The 20,187-nt window shown below is 33.7% G+C and overlaps 1 protein-coding gene across 1 annotated transcript in view; it reads right to left on the bottom strand.

Moving 5' to 3' along the window:
• RYR3 (ryanodine receptor 3) overlaps positions 1-20,187 on the bottom strand; it is a 570,927-nt gene that overhangs the window by 415,676 nt on the left and 135,064 nt on the right. The window contains exons 12-16 of the mRNA XM_044660040.1: positions 16,825-16,946; positions 9,872-10,040; positions 8,763-8,898; positions 6,892-6,987; positions 4,950-4,957 (exon numbers count right to left, since the gene is read on the bottom strand). Of these exons, the coding sequence (XP_044515975.1) occupies positions 4,950-4,957; positions 6,892-6,987; positions 8,763-8,898; positions 9,872-10,040; positions 16,825-16,946 (531 nt within the window). The remainder of the gene's footprint in view (positions 1-4,949; positions 4,958-6,891; positions 6,988-8,762; positions 8,899-9,871; positions 10,041-16,824; positions 16,947-20,187) is intronic.

The raw sequence follows: 20,187 nt of genomic DNA, 5'->3' as shown, positions 1-20,187 counted from the left end.
GGAAGGAAGGAAGAAAGGAAGGAAGGAAGGAAGGAAGGAAGGAAGGAAGGAAGGAAGGAAGGAAGGAAGGAAGAAAGGAAGGAAGGAAGGAAGGAAGGAAGGAAGGAAGGAAGGAAGGAAGGAAGGAAGGAAGAAAGGAAGGAAGGAAGGAAGGAAGGAAGGAAGGAAGGAAGGAAGGAAGGAAGGAAGGAAGAAAGGAAGGAAGGAAGGAAGGAAGGAAGGAAGGAAGGAAGGAAGGAAGGAAGGAAGGAAGAAAGGAAGGAAGGAAGGAAGGAAGGAAGGAAGGAAGGAAGGAAGGAAGGAAGGAAGGAAGAAAGGAAGGAAGGAAGGAAGGAAGGAAGGAAGGAAGGAAGGAAGGAAGGAAGAAAGGAAGGAAGGAAGAAAGGGAAGAAGGAAGAAAGGCAGGGAGGGAGGGAGGAAGAAAGAAGGAAGGAAGGAAAGGGAGACCAGAAAAGTTGGTATAGTAGAAATCAGTAAAACCATCTCTTCTCCTACAACTACTTAAACAAAGGTCAAGGAGGCACTTCTGGCCAAGTAGTAAGCAGGAAATCCAAGGAGAAGAAACCAAATAATTCATTTTTTTCCAGGTCAGATAAGCACATAAAGACAGAGGCCTATAAAAGGGAGTCCATCCAATAAAATATCTGCACATATTCTTTAACCAGGGGACCTGAGAATGGGTCTACCATTGCTTAAGGAGAAAGGATAGAAAGAGGAGTGAGTTGGCAGCTATACAATCCTGATTCTGGAGCAGGGCCACATATCTAGTGCAGACTGAGGTTTGAAATTGCAGTTGAATGACAAGACTCAGGACTAAGTAGTGGCTTTATGGTTCAGTTGGTTGCTGTAATCCATAAGCAATTCAGAAGTTTGTAAATTCAGTTCACAAACTCAGGCTGAGGCCTGGATCTGAGTACCCATGGCGGGAATGTGAATTCAATGTAGGCTTATAACTCTGTTGTTCTAGCATAGGTGCAAGAAAAAATTCAGCCTGTAGATCTAGAATGAGGTGTGAAGACGAAAAATCGGGGCAAGAACTGTGGAGAGGGGTAATTCTGTATACTGTTGCTTTGACCCATGGGCAGGTTTATGGTTTTAGCCCACGGATATGGACTAGGGTCTCCACATAAATAACTAGGTCAGAGAATGATAAAAAGGAATTAGTCTACAATTCTGTTACTCTGAACCTACAAAACCTAACTAAATGACGAAGAGTAGGCCTACAACTATCTACTAGGGGTCTGAAGAACAGAGGTGGAAGCTTGCAGTTATTCTTTCCAATCCCAAACTGAGAATGAGGAACTACAGTCTATTAAAAGGCTCTCAAGCCACCCATGACATCCCTGAAAAAGGAAGCATTTAATAACCTGAATAAGCAGTGGCAGGACTCGAAATAATATAGATCACAACCATGTAAGTTTTCAATATTACTTCCAGAAGTGCACAAAGCCTCATTATGTCACAAAAATCACATTTTAGGATATAAAAATTGAAAAATGAATACATGAATTTTAAAAATCAATCAGTTATGACAAAGAATTATTATGGAACAAGGATACAAACCAAGAAGAAAACAATAATGCTACAATTTCTACAAAGGTCCAAAGTGAAACACAGCTTGGTCATGAAGTCAACTAGAATTCTTGGAAGAAATTATATAGAAATATTTTGTGATTCTAGATGAAAAAAATTGGAAAAAAGTAACAGCTTGGTAAAAAAGAGATACAAACTTCATGAAAATTAGAATTGACCACATAAATTATTAACATCATGAGAAACAAGAAAATACTAAAGTAAAAAGACCCCTCAAAAAGAAGAAAATGTAAAGATCCTCATAAAAAATTAGCTTCAGTCAAAGTGGGGGAAATCTAAAAATCATTAGACTTGAAACAAAGACCACAAAAAAGAGTCTGTATAAGATATTTTTAAAAATTATGAATGAAAGTTCTCAGATATATTAGAACTAGAGGGTAAAGTGAAATTAGGAAGAATCCTCTTATAACATATTAAAGGAAATCTCAAATTAAAAACTCTCAGGTATATTCTAAAAAAAGAAGAACTTCAAAGTTGGAACACACTACAAAATATATAAATGTGTAATTGAAAAAGACTATAAGGGATATGAATAATGATTGAGAATTTGCATTTTAATATAAGTGTCACTTAATGTCCTCAAAAGTAATGAAAGGAATTAAATAAAATAGAGAGCCTGAGAATGGTTTTATTATGTTTTGATTATTTTAAAAGACGAAAGAAAAAGGGGGATAGGATATGTTAGGGAAGAAGAAGAGGAAGGTAAGCAGGAATATTTACTATATCACATAATTGAGATGATTGAAATGAAGACTATATAAAGAGGAAGGGAGCTGGCAGCACTTGAAGCTCATTTTCATCCAAACTGGTTAAAGAAGGGTAGAAGAGACCTACAGTTTGGTGCAGCAATATTCAACTGAACAGGAAAACAGGTGGGAAAGGGAGTGGGAAATAAGAGGAAAGGAAGCTTCAGGTACGGCTTGACGATAACCAAAATAAATTATAACCTCAGAAAGTATATGGTTAGAAGAGGCTTAAAAGTAAAGTGAGAAATTTATTGAGATTGGGTTAGGGAGTAAGAGAAGAAGGCTAGAGAGTGGAATTAATGTAATTACATAAATTATTATTATATAATTGGTTCCCTCCTGGTTCTGATCACTTTATTTTGCATTAGTTCATATGGACTTTCCCATATTTCTTGGAATCTGCTTCTTTCATCATATCTTATGAAGATTACACTAGTAGTATTCCACTGTATTCATAATCTTAATTTGTTAACCATTCCTCAATTTGCCACCAAAAAGACCTGTTATAAAAAATTTTTTAAGAGATAATTTCCTTTTTTTCATTTGATTTCTCTTACCACTGTGTCCAAAGAGTATGCACAGCTTAGTAACTGTGGAGGCATAGTTCCATGTTGCTTTCAAAAAATGGTTGAACTCATTCACAGTTCTTCCAACAACACATTAATGTATTTGTTTCTCACAGTTCCTCCAACATTTGTCATTTTCCTTTTTTGTCAGTTTTTCCAGACTGATTGATATGAGATGGAACCTCAGAGTTGTTTTAATTTGGATTTTTCTAATAGTAATTTAGAACATATTATTATTGAAAGCTTTGATTTTTTCTTCTGAAGACTGCCTGATGCTATCTCTTGATCATTTACCAGGGGAATGGCTCCTTTATATTATAAATCCGGCATAGTTCCTATACATTTGAAAAATGAGATTTTTATCAGAGAACATTACTTCACAATATTTTTTCTCCACTTATGTATTTGCCTTCTTTTAATTTTGCTTGTATTGTGTCTATGTGACTGATTCTCTGTCCTTTGTCTTGAACTGTTCCCTCATCCATAATTTTGAGTGGTAATTTCTTTGTTGGTTCTTTAATTTGTTTATAACCCAAACCTTTATGTCTGTCATGTACTTAATTGGAGCTTATGTTGGTATGTGGATAGATGTTGGTCATTATCTAGTTTTTGTCAGGCTGTTTTGTAGTTTTCACAGCAATTAAAAAAATAAAATAGTATATTTTTAAACCAGAGAGTCATTATCAAACACTAGTCTTTTATACCTGTTTTCTTTTGCATAGTGTATGTTTACTCTATTCCAGGGACAGACTGCTCTATTTCTTAACTTGTATCAAACAATTTTGATCAGTACCTTTTTGTGGTTTGTTTGAGATCTTGTATTGCTATACTTTCTCCTCTCCTTTTTATTCCCCTTGAGTTTCTTGTCCTTCTGTGCCTTCAGAGGAATTCATTATGTTTTTCTAGCTCTAAAAAGCTATACTTTAACAAGTTGATTGGTAGGATATTGAATATGTAAATTAATATTAATTAATATTATCATTTTTATTATATTTTCTCAGCCCACCATGAGTGGTTAATATTTCTCTGATTATTTATGTCTGTATTTGTGCAGAGTGTGTTTTTTCACATTCATATCTGTGAGTATCTGCATATTAGTTGGAGAAATTCAAGTATTTTATATACTCTAAAGTTACTTTGAATGAAATTTCTCTATTTCTTCCTGATGAGTGTTTTTGGTGATAGAAATATATAACTGATGATTGATTTGCATGGGTATATTTCATATCTTACAACTTAGCTGAAGTTATTTTAAATGATTTTATTTGACTGTGTAATATTCTTTAAGTAAACTATCATTTGATCTGCAAAATTCTCTCTCTATATATATACACAGAGATATATGTATTTTGTGGATGCTTATTCCATCAATTTCATTTTCTTATTCTTATATATGACATTTCTTTAAAAAAAAAACTTATTTTCTGTCTCAGAATCAATAGTGTATTTTGTTTCCAAGGCAGAAGAGTGGTAAGTGTTAGGCAGTAGGGATTAAGTGAGTTGGCCAGGGACACAAAGCTAGGAAGTGTCTGAGGCCAAATTTGAATTCAGGACCTTCCATCTTCAGGTCTGGCTTTCAATCTACTGAGTCACCTAGCTGCCACCTATCTAACATATCTAGCATCATATCAAATAGTAAGTAATGGTGATAATGGAATCCTTGTTTTGTCCCTTATTTTATTGGAAAGGTTTCTAGTTTGCTCCATTATATATAATGCTGGCTTTTCAATTCAGATAGATATTACTTTTTGTAGTAAAGAAATATATGTTTATTCTTATGCTTTCTAGTGCTTTTCCCCCAAAAAGGAATGGGTATTATATCCTGTCAAAAGCATTTTCTGCATCAATTGAGCTAATATGGCCTATTATATTGGTATTTACCCGATATTGAGCCAACCCTGCATTTTAACTCCAAATTGGTCAGTAAGTTGGGCAAGCACAATCCAGGCCTCACGATTAGAGGCAATGACGGAAGGCGCTGTGAAGGCAATGTGGATTACCTCCTACTATACCAAAAGATGGGAGGATAAATATGCCTCTTTACCTTGACACCTGAAATTTATTTTATCAAGGAAGGGTGACAGCTTGCAAATTATTGTAAAGTAGTGCAGTTTTCTGAATTCTGTTGCTATTTCTCATGGAAGAATTCTTGCAGAAGTAAACTCAAAATTCGTATTATGATTAAAACATTCTTTAATGTATCAATAGTCAATTGTGTTGGAATAAGTTGGTATTTTTTGAAATATGAATTATATCAGTACTGACTGTACTTGAATCCTTTCCTTCTGGCTGTTTCCAGTATTTTATTTCTTTTACTTGGAAGCTATAGATTTTGGTAATGAGGTTTGGGGAATTTTCATTTCAGGGTCTCTTTCAAGAAGTAACCAGTGGATTCTATTTTCATTTTCTTCTCTAGCTATAAGAGATCTTTATGTCTAAGCTCTGGTTTTAATCATTGCTTTCAGTAAGCCCAATGATCATTAAATTCTCTCCTTGATTTGTTTTATACATCACTTATTTTTGCTAAGAAATATCTCAATATCCTTCTATTTTTCAGTCTTTTCTTTCTTTTTATATTATGTGTTGTCTTAGGGAGTCATTAACTTCTTTTTGATTCATTCTAATTTTCATGGAGTTGACTCTTTTAGTAAGGTTTTGTACCACTTATGCTAAGCTGTTCATTCTCTTTCCAAGTCCTTCCTTCATGTCTCTCATTTCTTTTTGAGTTCTTTCCTCTGGTGCTTTCATTTCATTTATAAAATCATTTAAACTCTTTCCTTTAACTTTTGTTTTAGTTCTTCCAGGTATTCCATTTGACTCATTCCCATGTCCAAACTGTATTTTTATTTGGTGTTTTGCTTGAAGATATACTGGGATTATTCTCTTCTTCTGGATTCTTGTCTTGACATACTTGTCAAAATGCCTCTTTATTTTGGGATTATTTTTGTTGTTATTTACTTGTACTTCTATCCATACTTCTTGAATTAGGACAATATTTTAAGGACACATTCTACACACTTCTGGAAGAAATTTCTGGGCCTTGTTTTGTCTTTCATTTTATTCTCTTGGGGCTTGTTTTTGACATGTTAATTGATTCAAACATTTTAGAAAGCAATTTCCAGAACTCTGCTCAAAGAGTTCCTATACTCTCCATATACTCTGACCCAGAAATGCTCATAATAGGTTAGCTATAAGACCCAAAGAAATCAAGAAAAAGAAAAGAGATTCATATTACAAAAATATTATAGTAGATCTTTTTGGAGAAAAAAAGAAAATGAAGGAGAATGAATGAACAAATTATGTTATATTAACATAATGGAATATTATTGCGTTTTAGGAAAAGGATGGTTTCACAGAAACTTGTAAAAGGCTTGTTTCTTGCAAATTGAAGTTAGCAGAATCAGCTAGAAGAATTTATAAAATAGCAACAATAATGTAAAAGTCAAATAACTTTGAAAAATGTATGATTTCCGATCAATGTAATGACCAGGTACAAGAAGACTGAAAATTCAGCCTATTGCTGACCTAACAGAATACTGACGGATCCAAGAGACTGAAAAAGATACACATTTTCAACCAAGGCCATTCAGGTATATGTTTCCTATTACTACACATATTTATTACAATTTTTTATATTTTTCTCAATGAGAGTGGCGGTAGTGGGAGGAATAAGAAACTAATGCTTATTTAAGTAAAGTAAAAACAAAGTTTAAAAAGAAGGAAATCGAGAATTAAATGGAATCTACAAGCTGATGAACAACAAGGGAAAATTTGAGATAGACAAATGAAAATTTTGGGAAACAAAATCTTGTCTGAGAAATTCAGAATTTAATTTCTTCCTCTTAAAGTAATGATTTTTAATACTTTTTATTAGAAAGTGACCAGTTGTAGGAATCCATCACAATGTCCATCCTCTATAAGAAAAAAAAAGAGAAAACATATTGCTTTACTCAATTACAGGTTTCCCATCATCACCTCTTTCTTACCTGAGGAAGATTCCAGTCTGTCCAATTTACTAATCAACCAATCAAGGTTATTGGAGAACTGAGCACAGTTATTTCTGTTACCACGAATGAGAGCAGCTGAAAACAAGATGAAATTTAATCATATAGATAAGAAAGCACCAGTGATAGCAGACCTGTGAATCTGCTGAATAAATATCTTTAAGAAGATTCTTTGATATTCAAATTGGAGAACTGGCTCCAAAACTTAGTGTGGGACCTGGGGCAAATAGCCATCCCATATCTAAGCCTGTATATTCATTTGTACTATTGACTTCTCAGAATAGTCTCAAGGAAAGTGCTTAATAAACTTTAAAAAGTTACATTATTATATTATTTTACAAAGAGAACATTGCAAAAGGTTTACATGTCACCTTTCATATGGTTACAAAGTTGTGAGTTGAACTGTTTCTTGCTTCCTGTTTCTCCTTTAATTGGCTGGGGAATCTGTGAAGTACTGTTACTGACTTATGGTTTCATTCCTAAGTGTTAAGCTAAGGATAAGGCATTCCTATACAGAAGGAATATGTAACTACTACCACTTTAGAACAGCTGTAAAGACTGATGGCCCAAGGCTGGCAAAATGATAAGCCTGAGAATAATTTGGGACTTCATTCTGTCTGGTAACATAAATTGTGCACTTGTGGAAGAATGGTAAGCATGCCTTAAAATTTGTGTCCTGAAGAAGTAGATAGCAGGCTCAAAATTAAGATCTCATATCCATTTCCAGAGAACTGATCAGTCAGTCCTTCAACAAGTATTTTATTGAATCTAAGTCCCATTTACTCTTGACCATCCAGGAAAAACAAACATGTCTATTTCTTTGTGCTCTAACACACACAAAGAAAACATAGGCTCTCAGAGTAACCTCATGATGGGAGTTAGTTTGTTTTTCATTAAATGAAGTTACCCTTGTTTCAGGTACTACCAATGGGCTTTCCTGAAGAAAGCAGACTATGTCAGCTGGCTTAAATTTTTTCCTCAAATCTTCTGCCCTCCACAATTTGATTATCATGAACCTTTGAATTTGTAATGTTGTTTATTTGCCATAGAAACAAACCCCATACCACAAATTGAGTCTTTGAGTAGAACTACTAGCAAGAAAGAAAATAAAAAGGAGTTGGTACATGTTGAAGTCCATGTCTGTGATTAACCCTCATTCTCACTAATAATTTATGTTTGTACAGTATTTACAGTTTGCCAAATTTTTCACATTAATAAAACTACAAAACAGGCCTAGAAAATATTTCAGGCAATTATCATCCACATTTTACAGATGAACAAACTGATTTTCAAAGGGACCAAGTAAATTATTCATGGTCATATGGCTAGTAAACAGGAGAGCCACTTTTTATCCAGGTCATTTCATTTTTACTTCAGTGTTCTTTCTATTAATGGAACAATCACATCAGCAAAACAGCAGAAAATATGGTTGGCCACAATGTGGTAACATTTTAAGTTTTTAAAACTGTAATATTTTTTGGAATGAGCTCAAGTGAAGGAATCATAGTGTTATTACTTGAAAAAAATTTGCAGATCTTGTCCAAACAACTTGAGAAACTGATTAAGTGTTTGTTCTATCCAGGTAATATCCAGTTAGTTACAGAAATGAGGCCATAACCAAAATATCTAGACTTTCAAACCGGGGCTCTATTATACTACCCTGCTTTACATTGAAGATGCCACAGCTCCTGAATTGCAGTTATTCAATATTATTCATAACTGGGTATAAAAATAATGAGTTGAATCTCAGACTTGCTAAGTAACCTTTACCACTGCAGTTTTGAACTGGAGAGTTTCCATTCTTCAATGTACTTTGAATACCTTCCTACTAAAGACATTTCCTCTGTACTCACCTAGTAATTGGTAGAGGAGGTTCAGAATTTCTTTCCAAGCAGTGCCACTTTCTTCCCTTGCAAATCCAGTAAAATGTGCTACACTGTTATAGATATTTAAACGATCAATGCAATTTAAGACAAGAGCCAACATTCCCTAAAAAAGATGTGAGAGAAAGGAAAAATTCCTGCTTAGAAAATCTATATCCTTACTTCTTCTTGATAGTTCGCCCCCCACCCAACACTTCAAATTTTAAAGCTGATACTGCTAATATGCAAATAGGTCTCTATTATGTTGTATATATTTTTCTTTAAAAATATGCATTTCTATGCATCAGAAACTTAAATAGCATACATTTTGGGGATGAGTCAGCAATATCTCTTGATTTGTTTGTCCTCCTGTGTTTAGCTCAATCCAAGGACATACTGAAGAAGAAAGAGTGTGAATAAATTTCATATAAGCTTGTTTCCCAATTGGTGTGAAATGGATCTGACTCATTTAGGAACAGTGTTAGATACAGTACTTTGAAATTTTAAAAAATGGATCTATTCAAGTAATTCCATTGAAACACAGCAAAGGACATCTATGATTCCTGTAAATAAAGGAGCTAATTAGTAACAAGTAGACCAAAAAAGAATTTTTCAGCTATTCTCTACTACATGTAAAACTGCCAGATACTAGATTTATTCTCATGTAATAGATAAACACAAAAAATATGTGCTTCAGTAACCAATATAGCATACAAAATTCCCCTTTCTCCCTTGCCCTGGTACTACTTTGGGAGTAAGAAGGTGAGAAGGAATTATCCCAAAATTCAGTGCTAAAGAAGTACTCAGCTGCTATTTATTTTGAAAAGAGAGATCCATTTAAAAAAAGATTTTTGTATAGCATATATAGTACTAAAGCAATAAATACAATATTATTTGTATCTTGGTTTTAAAAAAGGGTCAGTGTAATTGGAAATGCCAAGTAATCTGGATTGTGAAAATTCTTGGGATCTGATTTTGTCTTTTCTCTCTACTGTTTTCAACTCTCCTCATCATATAAAATAAATCTGAACAACAATTTAATGAACATATTTCGGGTACAAAGCACAAAGATAATCTAAAATTTTACTTTTAAAACTTACCTCTTCTTTAAACAGATTTTGCCTATTTTTGAGTGACCGGAGCTTGTTTTGCTTATCTTCATGCTGCATCTCTTCCTCTGGAGGCTGAAAATAGGTGATCAGATCTTTCAAGGTCTGAAGGACTTCTTCTATTGGCAGAGTGATGGGTGCAGCAGTTCGGTTGTTTCCACTAACAAAACATGAATTCAGCTTGGTTAGGGCAGTGATGGGCAAACTTTTTAAAGAGGGGGCCAAAGGAAAGGAAATGCTCATCTGTCAGTCTGTTTCTAAGGCAACTCTTTGGAAGTTTCATTGTATTGTAACTTGCTCACTGTATTCGTCAAATTAGGAATAATGTCCAGCAGCCAGACAGAAATTTCAGGGAGTCACATCTGGCCTGTGGGCCATAGTTTGCCCATCACTGGATTAGGGGATAGACATAAAAGAATGAAGTTAACCAGTATCTTCGGTAACCTAGAAAAATCTTCTCTGTATGATACCTTCCACAGGACAAAGGTTCTAGTAGGCCCCTGACTAATAAAAACATCAGTTTGGGAACCAAAGGCACACCAGAAATACTCATAGTTGGTTTGGAGGATATATTACCCTACTCGTGTAAACTATAATCAGTATTTCTAATAAACAATAATACAGTTGTCATTTTTCAGGGCCTCATGCTCAGTAATTGCTGAATATTTTTTTAATGATTACCTTAGTGCATTACTAAAAAATGACAAAGGGATTAAGGTAAAAATCACTTTTCAGAGAAACCATGTCATTAACTGTTGAAATCTTTTAATTTTACAGAAGTAAATCTAAATTTTCTCAATAATAACCTTATAATTTTTTCTTTCAATTTTATTAATCTCTCCTTTGATTTTCAGGATTTCCATTTTTATATTTAATTAGGGATTTTTAATTTGTTCTTTTTCTAATTAAATTATCTACTTCATTGATCTGCTCTTTTTTTTTATTGATGTACTCATTTAGAGATATTTTGTTCTTTGAACTACTGATTCTTTAGGGGTAGATAAGTTTCCAATTAGTTTTTAATCTACACTTCCACAGCTCTTTATTAAATGTAATTTGATTGCATTATGTTCTGAAAAGGGTACATTTAATATTTGTGCTTTACTACATTTTGTTGTGAGGATTTTAAACTCTAATAAATGGTTGGTCTTTGTGAAAGAGGTATATATAGCTGAGAAAATAAAATGCTCCTTTCTATTCCCATTTACTTTTATCCAGAACTCTATCATATATAACTTTTTTAAGACTCTACGCATCTCCATGACTTTTTCTTATTTATCTTATAGTTAAATTTACCTAGCTCAGATATGGGAAAGTTGAGGTATCCTACCAGTATAATTTTACTGTCTATTTACTCCTATAATTAATTTTAATTTTCCTTCAAGAATTTTGATGCAACACCATTTGGTGCACATATGTTAAGTAATTATATTAATTTATTGTCTATGGTACCTTTTAGCAAAATGCAGTTTCTTTATCTCTTTCAATTAGACCTATTTTTGCTTGTGCATCATCGAGGACCATGATTGCTACCCCTGCTTTTTTATATTAGCTGAATCATCATAGATTCTGCTCCTGCTCCTTATTTTAACTCTGTTTCAAACCTGTTTTTTTTTTTTTTTTTTTGTAAATAACATATTATTGGATTCTGGTTTCTAATCCATTCTTCTATCTGCTTCTATTTTATGGGTGAGTTCATTCCATTTAACATTCATAGTTATGCTTACTAAATGCACATTTCCCTCCACCTTATTTTCTTCTGATTATCCTTCTCTCTTTTTATGCTGTCCCTCTTTAGAGTCTGTTTTGCTTCTGATCACTATTTTCTTTTATCTGCCCTCCCTTTTATCACTTCCCCTTACTCTTTCTTATCTCTTTTCCATCCAACTTCCCTGTTGGATAAACTAGATTTCTATTATTAACTGCATATATATATATATATACATATGTATATGTATAGATATGTAGATATATAGATATATTCTCCCTTACCATTTTCCCTTCAACTTTAATAGCTCTTCCTTGCAGGCCTCTTTTATGTGAGATAATTTCCCCCAATCTTCCTCTCCATTCCCCTTGCTTCCAGGACATTCCTCTTTCTTGCTTATCAATTATTGTTTATATCCTCCCAACGTAACTGACTCACTTCTGCACCCTCTTTCTATGTAGAATCTTTCTAGCTGCCCTAATAATGATAAGTTCTGTGCTTGCTTCAACAGCCCATATACTAAAATAATAATAAATTCTTATAAGATTTATTATCTTCTTATATAAAAAGGCAAATAATCTAACTTAAGTTCCTTAAGATATCATTTTCAAATTTACCTTTTTGGGCTTCTCTTGAGTTTTCTATTGGGAAGTCAAGTTTTATATTTAGCTAAGGTCTTTTAATAACAAATGCCTGAAAGTGTTCTATTTCATTAATACCCATTTTTCCCCTTGAAGGGTTGTATTCAGTTTTGCTAAACAGGTAATTAATGGTTGTAATCCCAGTTCTTTTGCCTTTGAGAATAAGCCCTCCTCTACTTTAACGTGGTAGCTGCTTAAATTTTGTGTGATTCTGAATGTGGTTCCACAATATTTAAAAGGTTTCTTTCTTGCTGCTTCTTTTCTCTTCGACATGGGAGTTTTTAACATTCCTAGGAATTTTCATTTTGGGACCTCTTTCAGGTGATGATTTGTGGATTCTTTTAGTTTCTATTTTATCCTTTGTCTATAGGAATTTGGAACAGTTTTCCTTGATAATTCATTGAAATATGATGCTTTGACTTCTTGATAATGGCTTTCAGATAGTCCAGTAATTATTAAATTGTCTCTTCTCAATCTATTTTCCAAGTCAGTTGCTTTTTCACTGACATATTTCACACTTTCTTCTATTTTTCATTCTTTTGACTTTTTTTTATTCTTCACATTTCTTTGCACCATTAACTTCCACTTGCCCAATACTAATTTTTAAAGAATTATTTTCTTCAGTAAGCTTTTGTACTTCTTTTTCCATTTGGCTAACTTTGCTTATTAAGGAATTATTTTAATAGTGAAATTTATACCTCTTTTCCCATTTGGTTAATTCTTTTTTTAAGATGTTATTTTCTTTAGTATTTTTGTGCCTCTTTTTCCAACCTGTTAATTATCTTTTCATAATTTTCTTCCTTTTCTTTAATTTTATCTATTTTTTCTTCTGTCATCTTTATGTGAGTTAAAAAAATCCATTTTTATGTCTTCCAGGAATTCTTATTGGGTTTATGTCTAATTCACCACTTCACCTTTCTGCGCCCCCCCCACCCCCTGTTTACTTATACCTGTTTTGAATTCATTGTCTTCTAAGTTTGTCTTGATCTTTCCTGACACTATAACTTTCAGAGTAAGTTTCTTTTTTTGTTGTTTATTTTCCCATCTTATTTCTTGGTTTGGAACTTTATATTAATGTTGGGCTCTGTTCCAGGTATGAGGGGAAAGGAGTTCTGTTTCAAGCTTCAGGCTTTCATACACTGCCATTTTCAGAGCCAGTTCTGGGGCTCTGGAAGTTTTCAGTGCTCTTAAAACATGTACACTGCTCTCCTAGTATGCACTCTGATCCTGAAGGGTCTTTGATTCCTTAGGAATGCAATGGATAATGCTCCTAAAGGCCCATCTTTGCTTAGAACTAGAAACCACACTCTTTCCTCAGGGTTCCTGATCCTTTGGGGATAGAAGTACCCTTCAGGGCCTCTACTCTCTCTTGCCTCCTCTGTGCCCCTGAACTATGATCCAGAAGTGGGTACAGGCAATGAGATGCCTATAACAGAGCCTGATTCTGCATCCAGTACTAGCACAAGGTATATCCTGTAATCCCTTTCTGACAATTTACCATGTCCCCTTATTACCTTCTTTCCTGAGAGGTCCCAAAATATGCTTCTTATGCCCCAACCATCTAGCCCCACAACTAGTGATTCATCTACCTGAACTCCTAAGTAGCCTCCTCTGCCTTGTCACAGATCTCCTTTCCAGTCTATTATATTATCTTTGGTCAAAAATATATATCATTCTGACCCTTTTTCGGCTCTGCCACTCCAGAATTTGATTTTAGGTGTTATTTTAAAATTTTTTGGAAAGGAATGTTGGGAGAGCTCAGCTAAGTCCTTTCTCTACTCTGCCATCTTATTTCCACATCCTATAACTTTTTCAAACTGCACTGTATTCTCTTTGGAATGAGCTAAACATAAGTATAAATATCTTGTTTTGTTCATTCCCTCACTTTTTTTTTTACAAACCGCATTGTAATGTGGAAATGATCTTAAGATTTTAGAGTTCTTAACAATGAAGCCAAACTCTAGAATCTAACTATAGATGCTTCAAGTAGAATGAAAAACAGCCTGCCTAGGTAGCAGGAGGCTAAATGTAGAACTTTTTAGACCACTGCCAAGTCCTTAAGACCTCAAAAAGACATAGAAGGGATGAATGCTATAAATCAGAATATAGAGGTATTTACATTGAGGAAATCACTAATTGTTAAAGAATCAAGAAATCTTACTAAACATTCTGAAATTAATCATTTCATTATTAAGACCACAAAGCTCAAAATCTAGGAAAAGAACTGCCTTCACTAAACAAAGATTTTTGATTTTGTTTTTATGGATCTATTTGCAAGCAGCAAAGTTAACAATTTTGATTTTGATTTTCTTTCCCTTCCCTTGATTACTTTCAGGTGGAAGTACTAGTAATTTATCAAGAGAACACAGATTATTTAAAGAAATAGAGAAATTGGTTCAAGGATTTACTAATTGTAAGACCATGGAGAAGTCACTTAATTTCCTTGGGGCTCATGTACTCATTTGTAAACAAAAAAAAAAAAGAAGTCTGGAGTAAATGACCAATGAGGTTCCTTCCAATTTTAAAAATATGATTCTGTAATCTCTAATATAGCTCCAATCTCTAAATTCTTTAAAATATTACTGTTGGATTTGAACTAACTCTGACTCTTCGTAATCTCTTCTCATCCATTTTATCTAAACCCCTTCAAACACTATTTTGTTTCTGTGTGTGTGTGTGTGTGTGTGTGTGTGTGTGTGTGTGTGTGTATGCGCGTGCGTGCATGTGGTAACAGCTGAGTCAATGTCTTGTTGTCCAACAGAGAGCTTCTAAGGTCTTCAGATGAACCTTTATGGATAGGGACTAAAAGGAAACTAGGAGGCTAAAGACACAGAGCCTTCTCATCCTTGGGGCTGAAATGAGCTCCCATCAAGAGTGACTTAAAATTCCCAATATTTGAAGGAAACACCTATATCTCAAAAAGACATACATAAAACCTTACAACAGTGTTCTTCTCCCTGCTTCTCACTAAGAAAGGAAAGGATATTAGACTTACAACTCTTACCCAATAAGGACCCCTAAAATACAGGGTGAGAGGAAACTTGCCCAGTATCATTAAGGGAGATAGTGACTAAAAGTGAGGTAAGGAGTTCCAGCTCACAGCTTTGAATTCCATTCTTTTGATTATACTACTGAAATAGGTAAGTAAGATGACTCAATGGGGTTTGTAGAGTTGATGTTATATATTCAGAAGAACTCACTCTCTAAGCCTGAGTAGGCCTGAGACTCACTCTAAGGCCACAATGCTATCTGACTTTTCTTTTAATCAGTAAAGTAATTTATTTATAGTCAATCAAAAGGAAATGATGGAAGACCAGGGTAAAAGGAGTCCCTAACTCTAAAATCTGGATATTCTACCCTCCTTTCTATGGGCTTCTCATGAAGACTTCTTCAAATTGTTCAAGCTACACTTCCACTACTCTGATCTCTCTAAAACCCAGATTAACTAACTAAACTGAGCTGACTGGTCCTCAAATTAAAGATAGTCATGGTAAAAATTTGTCAGAGTAGAAAGGGTTGAATCTTGATGAACTTCTTCAGAGGCCAAGATGCAGGCCTTTGTTCCAAAGACAGAGTTTTTCAGGGTCTGGCTCTCACTTGCACTCAGTCAGGAAATCTCTCAAGAATCAGTAATCAGTAGCTCACAAGATATCTGAGAGATGGTAACTGGAAACAGGGATGGACAGGATCTCTCAGTTTCTTCTCAATAGTTGGACTAGAGAACCTCCAGGAATCAGGAAAGGCAAGCCACCTCCTACAGGCATAAATAAACTGCCACAGGAAGTGGACTCTCTGCTATCCTGGCCAAACAGGAAAAATGGACCCCTCAACAGTCTTTGGTCCTCGGTTTTATATCTTCCCCAGATTCTGCAATTGTCCCTTCAGTTCTGTGCATGTGACCAGACCCTTTTTTTTTTCAAATCCTTGCCTTTGCTAAGTTTTCAAGTTGCAAAACCCTGGTTTCTTATTTTCTCCCTTATACTACTTTACTAGGGAGAAGATTAAAAACACTGAAAAAAACTTTTTGTTCCACACATATGGGAGTTCATTCACATATTCATAGTCTTTCCCTAAAATTTCCTGAATGAAAAACATTTTCCTAAAACAGAATAATAATTTGAATTTTGGGAAACCAATAAGTACTGCATTTAAGAAAGATCAATTTACCATAAAACATGGGAACAAATATATTCTTCAGAAGCATTTCCCAGTCAAGGAGGTGAGAATGGACTTTAATTACAAACTCCATAAAAATCCCAACATTATTCTAGCAAAAAAAAAAAAAAAGGTTTATACTAATTTAACTCAGGTTGCAGTAATAATTTCGAATAGTATAAGCAGCTCTTTGCAAATCAATTGTAACATATTAGATCCTTTGTAACTTCAAACAAAATGAGGTTAGTGAAAGTTGGAGCAAGTCAGCCTGGAGACAAAGTGACTCAGTTCTCTGTGGTAGGTTTGTTTTTTATTCCTACTGGTATTTAGTTGTTTTCTATCATACAGTATGCAATAAAAGAAAAGTTAATAGTACAAGAATGCCATGGAACCCATGTCAATGGGATCAACAAGGAGACATAAAAAAACCATGAATTTACCTTGTAAACTGGCTAAATAAGGAGGTTGTGTTGCGGATGATCCGAGCAGCCTGAGATTCTTCATGCTGACATCTCTGAAGTGTTAAGCCATCATCCATGTGGCCTTCTTGATGGAGTATAACCTGAATAGAGAAGTTAATGAAAATCAAGTCCTTTGAGTCCATATATTATCCCCTGAACTGACCAGTGAATTTTATTTGCATAACTCTCACCTTTTTCATCACTTCCCACCAAATGTTAGAGATAATTTTAAAATCTAAAGCATGAGCATAGTAGTTGGTTTGGGTTCATTTACCCTCTTATTCCTGATCCTCAATGCTCTAATTGAAAATGAAATATAATAGGATGACAGACTGGAAGTCTTGGAAATCTTAGATGAATTTAGAAGGGAAATATATATCTCACAAATCCATAGATTTTTCTCTTAAAATAGCTGTAATATCTCTGCAAACCTTAAGGCAATATCTAGATTACTGCTATCATTATTGTTGTTCTTATTATTTTCATTATTACTTTTCCTGGAAACTAGGAATATCAGACCTTATCCTCTAAGAAATTAGATTCATAGAGAATATTTGAAACAAAAATCTTCTAGCATCATAAACTGGACTACTCTGACCAAAGAGAGGCTGTAAATCTGAGATATGATTAAATTCTGAGTCAGACAACATAAGTAACAATAGAATATAGAGAAGAAAATACCCATTTCTTAATGGTAATGTAGGATGGATGGTACAGAGATGAAGTCACACAGGTGATATTTTTGGTTACCAAAAATATCATTATATGACATATTTATTTTTTTGCAGAACTAGAAATGAGGGACAGATCAGCTGCTGACTACCTCTACTTTCCTTGAAAAAGAATAGACTAACCATATACTCCTTGTAAGTACATTCAATGTAAAGACTTACTTGTGGTTTTTTTTTAAATTTGTATAATATTTTATTTTTTCCACATTACATGTAATAATAATTTTTTAATATTTGTTTTCTAAAATTTTGAGTTTCCAATTTTCTCTCTTCCTCTCTCTTTTTTCCCTTGTAAATTTGTGATATTTTAAAACATATTTCCATACTCTTCATGTTATAGAAGACTCATACAAAACAAAAACAATACATAAAGAAAATAAAATAAAAATAATATGCTTTGATCTCTATTCAAAATCCATCAGTTCTTTCTCTAGAAATGGACAGCATTTTTCATCACGAGTCTTTGGAACCATCTTTGATCACTGTTTTTGTTGTTGAGACTGGTTAAGCTATTCATATTTGATCATCATACAACATTGCTATTATTATGTACAACAGTTTTCTGGCTCTGCTCACTTCACATAAGTTTATGTAAGTTTTTCCAGGTTCATCCTGATCATCATTTCTTATAGTGCAATCGTATTCTATTACAAGCATAGACCACAACTTGTTCAGCCATTTTCTAGTTGATGGAAATCCTTTCAGTTTCTGGTTCTTTGTGATTACAAAAAGAGCTGTGATAATAATTTTTGTACAGGGAGGTTCTTTACCCCTATTTTTAATCTCTTTGGGATATAGAACTAGTAATGGTATTCTTGGGTCAAAGGGTATGCAGAGTTTTATGGTCCTTTGGATATGGTAACAAACTGTTCTCTTGAATGGTTGTATTGGTTTGCAGCTCCACCAACAATGTATTATTGTTCTAATTTTTCCACATCCCCTCCAACATTTATCATTTTCCTTTTCTGTCATGTCAGCCAGTCTGATGGGTATGAGGTAATAATTTAGAGCTGTTTTAATTTGCATTTCTCTAATCAATAGTGACTTGGAGCATTATTTCATATGACTAAAGATAGTTTAATTTCTTCATCTGAGAACTGCCTTTTCATAGCCTTTGACTATTTGTCAATTGAGAAATTTTTTGTATTCTTAAAAAATTGACTCAGTTATATATATATGCATATATATATGATAAATGAAGCCTTAGAGAGACTTGCTATAAATATTTTTACCCAGTTTTGTTGTAAAATAGATTTCTATACCTAAGTGAGTATATTATTCCCACTTTGTGCCAAATTCTGATGAGAGTAGGGTTTAAGCACTGCCTACCACTCCCCTCTACCTTCCCTCTTACTGTACTGATTCTAACATTCCTACTCATGTGAGGTAATTTATTACCAAACTTGAATCCTTTTCTCTTTTTATAATATATTCCTTTTTCTTATCCTTGACTATTTATATCATCCCATCAAATTCAATTTACTCTCAACTTTGTCTATATATGCTCCTATTCATTGCCCTAATAGTGTTCCAGTCCTTAAGTGTCTTTAATACCTTAAATATCCTAAGTACTTTATCTATCTTAGGCACTTCAAGTATCACATATGTCTTAAAGATATCACTTTCTTACTAGTAATGTAATCAGTTTAACTCCACTGTTTCCCTGGATAAACTTAAATATATCAAGTATTTTAAGCATCTTTTGACCCAGAGAAATCTTAAATATCCTAGTTATTATTTTCCTATGTAGGAAAGTGATTAGTTTAACCCTACTAATTCTCTTTATTATTTTCTGTTTACTTTTTTATGTTTCTCTTGAGTGTTGAATTTGATCATCTAATTTTCTTTTTAGCTCTGGTCATTTTGCTAGCAATGGCTGGAATTCCTTTATTTCATTAAATATCCATTTCTTCCCTTGGAGTATTAAGGTCAGTTTCATTGCTCATGTGATTTTTGGCTTTAGGCCTAGATCCTTTGCCCTGTAGAATTTCACTTCATGCCACTGAACCTTTAATGTAATATCTGCTAGGTCCTGTGTAATCCTGATTGTGGCTCCACAATATTTGAATTTTATTTTTCTGTCTGCTTGTAGTATTTTCTCTTTGGCTTGGAAGTTCCAGAATTTGATTAAAATAGCTCTGGTATTTTTAAATTTTGGATTTCTTTCAGGAGGTGATCAGTGGATTTTTTTCAATTTCTTTTTTCCAATCTTTCTCAAAAACATCAGCGCAATTTTCATTGATTATCTTGCAATGTTGCCCAGGTTCTTTTTTTTTTTTTTAAATCATAGCTTTTAGGTTTGATTATCCATGAGTTTTGGATTTCTTTCCTTGATCTATTTTCCAGCTGAGTTGTTTTTCCAGTGAGAGATTTCAAATTTTCTTTTCTTTTTTCATTCTTTTAAATTTTAAAAAATTATTGCTGCTATCTTGATATATCACTAGCTCCCATTTGTCTAGTTCTCATTTCTAGGAAGCCTTTTTCTTATTTAAGGCTTTGTACTTCTCTTCTTAAGGAGTTAGTTTCCTGTTTGAGGTATTGCATTTCATTTTTTGGGAACTGTTTTCTTTAGTAATTTTTTATTCTAACCTGTTGATTTTTTTTATTATTT

This window comes from Gracilinanus agilis, chromosome 2 (genome assembly GCF_016433145.1).
Source record: "Gracilinanus agilis isolate LMUSP501 chromosome 2, AgileGrace, whole genome shotgun sequence".
Taxonomy (NCBI): Eukaryota; Metazoa; Chordata; class Mammalia; order Didelphimorphia; family Didelphidae; genus Gracilinanus; species Gracilinanus agilis.
Note: the sequence above shows the minus strand (reverse complement) of the source record. Positions and strands in the feature narration are given on the sequence as shown.